This window comes from Cryptomeria japonica, chromosome 7, assembly GCF_030272615.1.
Source record: "Cryptomeria japonica chromosome 7, Sugi_1.0, whole genome shotgun sequence".
NCBI classification, from domain to species: Eukaryota; Viridiplantae; Streptophyta; class Pinopsida; order Cupressales; family Cupressaceae; genus Cryptomeria; species Cryptomeria japonica.
Window position 1 is genome coordinate 564,152,293 of NC_081411.1, and position 7,042 is coordinate 564,159,334.

General features: G+C 33.2%; 1 protein-coding gene across 2 annotated transcripts in view; it reads left to right on the forward strand.

Moving 5' to 3' along the window:
• The window catches only part of LOC131078428 (protein IN2-1 homolog B), a 275,451-nt gene extending 269,618 nt beyond the window's left edge, over positions 1-5,833 (forward strand). For both annotated transcript variants that reach the window (XM_058016121.2, XM_058016123.2), the window contains 2 exons: positions 5,348-5,425; positions 5,545-5,833. In XM_058016121.2, the coding sequence (XP_057872104.2) occupies positions 5,348-5,425; positions 5,545-5,607 (141 nt within the window). In that variant the 3' untranslated portion in view covers positions 5,608-5,833. The remainder of the gene's footprint in view (positions 1-5,347; positions 5,426-5,544) is intronic.
• Positions 5,834-7,042: the final 1,209 nt, after the last annotated feature.

Sequence of the window (7,042 nt, forward strand, 5' to 3'; positions counted from 1 at the left end):
ATTGGGGAATTCCCCTTGAGCATGAAAGAGTGAATCCATCGACAACCATGACTTTGAAACCTTCAAAGTCTTTTGTCTTAAGGTCTCAATGAGAGCAACAATTTTGCTACCCACACAACAATTGACTAATGTTGAAGGAATAATTATTTTGAACACTTGATAGCCAAGAAAAGGCGCCTTCATTTTCCCTCCTTTAGGTTCTTATAGTGCTTCCTCCTCATTTTCCTCCATATCAGCTTGTTATTCTGAATTTTCTAATTCAAATTCACCAGCAGAATATACTTCCAAGTGACAAACTTGGCCTTTTTTAAAGAACTTATGGCCCAGGGCTCATGGATCATTGCATGCAAAGCATAATTTTTTCCTTAGCTCATTTTTGAGGTCTTCATCCTTTTTTGAAGGAAGACTTCTAGATTAATTTGAATCCTTGTGAAAATGCTTCTTATCTTTTTTGTGTTGTAAGGTCCTGGGTTGAAATTTACTCTTGGGGACATCAAACTCCCCTTTCTTGATTGCATCTAGTGTTGGCAGGTCAAAACCTGTCACCCACCCCTTAAGGGGCTTAGTTAGCCCTTTAATGAACACAACAAGTCTTCTTTCTGATATATATGACACCATCACAAAGAGTCTCTGAAAAATCAGCAATGTAGCCATCAAGTGTTCCATGTTGCCTCAACTCTGATAACTCTTTGAATTGTGATTTTGGCCCCTTTTTGTCAACTATTTCATTGATTTTATTAGTAAACTAATCATAGGTTGTAATGAGATTATGGCCTTGGGTTATCAACCCATGGTACCACCATTCATGAGTTTCTCCATCCAAGTGCAAGGTGGAAATCTAATTGCCTCTTCTTCAAGCATTGGCCTCAAAGAAAAATAATTGCCCAACTTTTGGACCCATGCACGTGTAGTACTCTTGAATCTCAAATGGGAGAGTTACATATTCTGCATAACTTGCCCAAATTTCATTTGCCGTAGGAAGTTGTACTTCTTGCTCAGGTAGTGCCTCCTCTCTATGAGTGAATGTAGGTTAAAGAGGTCTAGTAAAAGTGCCATCAATAGTTCCCAAAAAATGGTTAGTATTGCCTTGTTGATTATTGACATTAGAAGTGCTAACTCCATTCTGATTTTCGGGAACATTTTGAGTTTGATTCATTTTGTAGAGAAGTTGGGCCATCATATCAAGCATGACATCAAACTTCCACTTTGTTTTGGCATTTGGAATTTCCAAAGAGTCAATGATCTTTTCTTTTCCTACCAAATTGGTGTTCTTAGCAGAACTCCAAATTTCTTGGAGTGCACAAGTCTAGTATTGTAGATTTTTTATTTATGACAATAAGCTCAATTTGTAATGTGGATTATCATGACAATTTCAGAAGTGATTTTTTACTTTTAGAGGAATCTCTAAACTTCTTGGAGTAGTCTTTTTTTAGTAAGTCACTCAATTGGCTCTGATCATCAGTACCATGTTGGTGTGATAAGAGTTTGATTCCAATGTTATATCTATGCTTTATTCAACTCGGGTAAAATAATTTAAATATTCACTTTAAGTTTCGAATGTTATATTATTAAAGTGAGCTCAAAAGTGGAACTTGGGATGTGGGGGTGCCTTTTTAACACATTAAATTTATGATCTTTCAAATTGGTCATCTTAGGTCAATATAATAAATTGAATAATTCGCTCCAAATATCTATATAGGGAGGATGTGAGCTCATTTGAAGAGTTAGACTTATGAATGATGTTGTTATGCTACTAGAATGACCCTAAGTTCTTTCAAAGCTTATTGAGGACACAAACCCTTTTGGAGTTATCCCTTTTCTAGCTAGCTTATGTGATTTCATTCAAAGATCACCAGTATTTTGCAAAGAAGAGTTTAATTTGGAGGTTGCAACTATGGAGATTTTTAAAGTTTTTTGAGTTGTTCTTTTGAAGTGCTAATGATGTGTGCAAGATTATACCTTTTTTGAAAATATTTCAAGACAAGACAGGTCGTACCATTTCTCATAGTTAGGCCATCCCTTGCTTACAAGTAACATTCTTTTTGGTTGTACATTGATGTTCTTCTTTTTGGTTTGTGAGATTGATTTAGTGCTTCTTTTACAACTATATAAGTCACATCTTGTAGGATGTACAATGTTTAAAGGAAGATTGGGTGTTGATGTGGTTGTACCACCTATGGAAAGTGTTTGTGAGGGGGGGGATGAACTTCCAAATTAATGTGCAACATCTTTTGAGGATTTACCTTGTTGAATGGTTTCACCTAGCTTCTAGGAGATTAGTGGTATCATTTTGGGGTTGAACTTTTAACTTTGTCATAATCAAAGGGGGTTGTACAATCCATAGAACTTGTTATACCTGTTGCTAACCCTTTGTTTTAGACATGTATCTATTTGTTGATGATCACCAACTTGTTAGGAGTCATTCTTAGTGATATATTGAAGAGTTTGGTGGAGTTTGGAAGGCTTTCTTGTGACGAGGTAGCCAATATGTTAGTATGCTCCACTATAGAATTGTCTGAGTGTTTCCAACAACATTATTGCCTTATTTTCTAGACGTGTTTGATGGTATGATGAAAGAATAAGTATCTGGTCAACTACTAAGAGAGGGGGGGTTGAATCAGTAGATAGAAAAACCGGTACAAACTTCACCAATCTCAAAATCAATCTCTCAAAGTAAACTTAGAACTATCAATGTAATACCACTGTCAAGATAAAAACTCATAAGATAAACCGGTTGACTGTTACAACAAATTAACAATAAACAACTTCAAACTCATAAACATCCAAATGCTTTTTCATATGTCAACAGACTTCATTTCTCAATGCTTCCAGTTATCATGACTTATCAAAGTAGTTAAGTAGTTAAGTAAATCAACCATAAGAACATAACCACAAAAACATTCACCACTTGACACAAATATTTTTGACGTGAAAACCCAAATGGGAAAAACCACGGTGAGATGAGACTCACAAGATAACTATCTGAACTCTTCTGAAGTTCGCCCTATTAGGAGCCTAGCCTGTTAAAGCTTTACAAAAGTCCTGTTAGGGACCGCCCTGTTAAGGGATTGACTACAATGCCTTGTTAGAAGCAATACCCTGTAAGGAGTAACCTCAGTAGAGGATTTGAAAATCCAAGCTAATGGATCACCTTGTTAGAGGATTTGAATAGTACCAAGCTTGTTAGAGCTTACTCGATTAGGGGATTGCAATTCTGTTGTAATTGTTAGAAAACAACAGGAATTTGTTGATTTGTCTAAATAGAACTACACTTGCTTGATCAAATCTTTTTCATGCTCCTATCTGCTTTTACTCAAACTACAGATACATCATTTGGTTCAGCGACCACACACTCAACTGATCTTTTCCAACTCTTTGCCAACTCTCAACTAAACAACTTCATCGACCTTATAAACAAATCAATTAGGTCGGTAACACAACAAAAACCTAATTCTCATAGAGATTACAAACAAGTCGATTGAAGTGTGACCGTTAGATTACATAGCAATCTCTGCACATCAATCAATAAAAACCTCGATCACTCCTTGATCACCGCTTCATCAAACTTAGTAACTCATCACGCGCTTTGCATTATATGCAATATACTTGCTCATTCCCTAGACAAAAACCGTTACATCAACTCGCCAAAATCACTTGAAATTGCCTTCATACAATAATCACATGTGTCATAATCATTGCCGCTCATCATCAGATCATAAACCAATATAACCAATTCACCAAACTTAATCGGTTAGGGTTTATCAAAAACAACAGGTAGGGTTTACCAATACACTATCTATACTATGGTGTTTCTCTAGTAATGCTACTATAAAGAAACATTTTATGTTAAGAGAAAATATGTCAAGGATTTTTGCTAAGATGATTTGACATACCAAGTGCAATAGGGTAGTATACAAAACTTAATTTGTCCAAATCTCCTCCCAAGACCATCCCTAGCATTCTTGACAACATTAGGCCCCTATACAATGATTCAATTTCAAGCCATATCTTTCTCACTTTGGCTTCAAATATGTACATATCATAGACGAATAACAAAATCTTGGTCCTATGTGCATTCATTATGTATCTATTTATTTATATTGCACTTAGAACCCTAAACTAAAATATAAACCATCTAGGATTTCTCTAGGAACAAAAGCGATTTAAACTAGCTTAGACACAAGAGCTGCTAACATTTATTTTGAAAGCTAAAACAATTGGCTCATGACTAAGTATTTATGAGCAGTTGTGAGGGGAAAAGTCAATCTTGTGTTTAGGAGGGACTATTGTATAAAATAATCACAATAATATTCTCACCCATGTAGAAATTAATCTAATAGAATTGAACTAAGTAATTGTTTGTCTATATTTTACCCTTTAATAAAGCTTAGATATTTATAATTTTGCATTGTCAATGCTCAAGGCTTACATGCTTGCACCCCTTTTTTTAGAACACCCAACTTTGAACCACTCCCAATGTGTGTTATCATAGTGGTCACACCTAAAATGAATGTGGTCTCACTAACCTAGAAAACTCTCCAACCATAGATGAAAGAAGGGGGTTCCACTGCTAGATATAATCTTTCTTGATTGTGAATGTAAAATCTCAATTCTATAACCTCTATGTATAGGAAAGAGGATTTTCCCTACTTCAATGACATAGTAGAAAATTGATTAAGTCAATATTCAATATAATTTTTCTAAAAGAATGTAATAATATATTTTCATCTTTCTTTAAATCAACATGTTCTCATCAAGAAAGTAAGTTTAATTTTTAATCCTTTATTGTGTTTTGTGAATCTAGTCTAAAAGGTCATATTTCTTTTAGGTTTTGTTCCATGGTAATTAGCAATACATCTTATTTTTCATATGTTTATTCATGAATAATTGGGCTAAGCTATTTCTCCTTCTCTTGCTTGATGCATATTGATACTAATAGTGTCGGATTCCCTTTTATCCCAAGATCTCATTTATTCTAATTTAACACTTCTAGTTGTATTTGTTTAGGTGGTGTTCCATACTATTCACTTTATATTTTAAGGTGAATAATTAAATGGAGTAGAAAATGAATCATATTTGGTATGTAATGATACAAGGGATACAAACAAACACTTGTGTAAAATTAATGAAATAAGAAATAAGAGAGTCAAACAAAACATGTTGATCATAAACAATCCCTAAATCAAGCATATTCTTGATTTGTACGCCCCTTGTTTCTCCAAAATAAGTTTGTATGTGGATGTGTGTGTATGTCCAAACCAAAGAAATTGATGAACATTTAGTTTTCATTTTTTGAATTTAAAAGTTTTGTTGCACTCTTTATAATAACTATTCCTAAACAATGTAGGCTATGGATGGAATTGATGCATATGCAAAGACAAAGACGGAACCTTCAACCATGATAGAACTCTATAAAAGAATGTTGGTAAGAAATCTTTTAGTTAGATTTTTTTTAATAAAAAATTCATAGAAGTATGCAAGATTCCTAACGTGTTAGCAATGTTTAATCAATATATTATAATTATATGATCATACTTGTGGCAGGCAAGTGATTATTTTGTGAAGATAGGGATTGCCACCGAAAAAGATGACAGTAAATCCGTATGATGTCTTGAAGGAATATAACTATATGAACTAGGGATTAACGTATTAGATAATGAGTTTTTACATTAGATTTTCATCTTATTTTTATGCAATTATTCTATAATGTTATGTAAACTAGTGTTTGATATAGTGTACTTGGATCATGATATTTGACTTTTATATTTTGTAACAACTCACTTATAAATGTATGATAATATATTCAATAAATATAAATCTCATTGTAAAATTATGTAGACATATTGTTGTACACAACACATTATTTTTTAAGTCATTTTTGTACGAAAATGTTGACTTTTCTCCTAAATAAGCTCCTTTTAACAAAATAGTCATGCCCTTTGCTTGCTTTACCATATTTTTCATTCAAACCAGTTTCATCTTATAGCCAACAAGTTTTTTTTAATGTTTCAAATAAGGTGAAAATTGGTGTCTGAAAAATAAAATTATAGGAGGAATTAAAAAAAGTGGTGAAGAGGCCCAAAAGTGCAATTTGTAGCCAAAATCACATCTTTTTGCCTCAAGTGCCAAAATGGCATGAGAGACACAACACAAAGTTTTTGACATATTGCAAAAGTGGAAAAGTGGTAGGGGGTAGAAATCTGTGACTTCTCATAAATTTGGTAAAAAGATGACAAGTTTTTGAAAAGCAGAAAAATGGCTCTAGGGGAACAAAAGCGTTTTATTTTTTTGACAAATTGCCAAGAATGATAAGTTTTAAGATAATGGTAAAATGGTTGAAACAATGTCGAAGAATGTTTTTTTGATAAATTGTCAAGTGTCAATAGAAGGAAAGTGGCAAAATGGCTCAAGGAACATGAAAGTATGATTTCCATGATTCATAGCCAAAACAAGTTGTTTGAAAAATGACAAAGTGATGCTATGGACATTAAAGAGCAATTTTTTTAATGATTTTTCTTTATAATTTGCCAAAAGGTGAAAAATTACAAAATTACTCTAAAAGTGGGAAAACACAACTTTTGTGGTTTTGGACTTTTGGACCCAAATTGCCAAGTGGATAAAGTGGCAATGATGGCAAAAAAGTGATATTTTTTTATTAGTGATACGGAGGGCAAAAAGCTTTAGTTTTTTTGTGATTTTCCCCTAGATATTGTCAAAAGGACAAAATGGCAAAATGGAAGAGAGGGTAAAAAGTGAGATTTGATCTAAAAAGTTGAAAAATTGACATATGACACTCAAAGTTCTAGTCTTGGTTTAAAATTTATAAAAAAAGGAAAAGTGCCTTAAAAGAAAGGATAGCATTGTTGTAGGTATAAAATGTGTTTTCTTCATACAATAAAAATGATGATTCTAGTTGTTGAGATACAAAAAGGTTTTGTAGATAATATTTGTAGAACAAATCTACAAGATTTTAGCTTGGCCTAGTTTGTAGGTTCTTCTAAAAATGGTAAAAATGCCAAATTTCAAGCTTTCAAATTGAGAT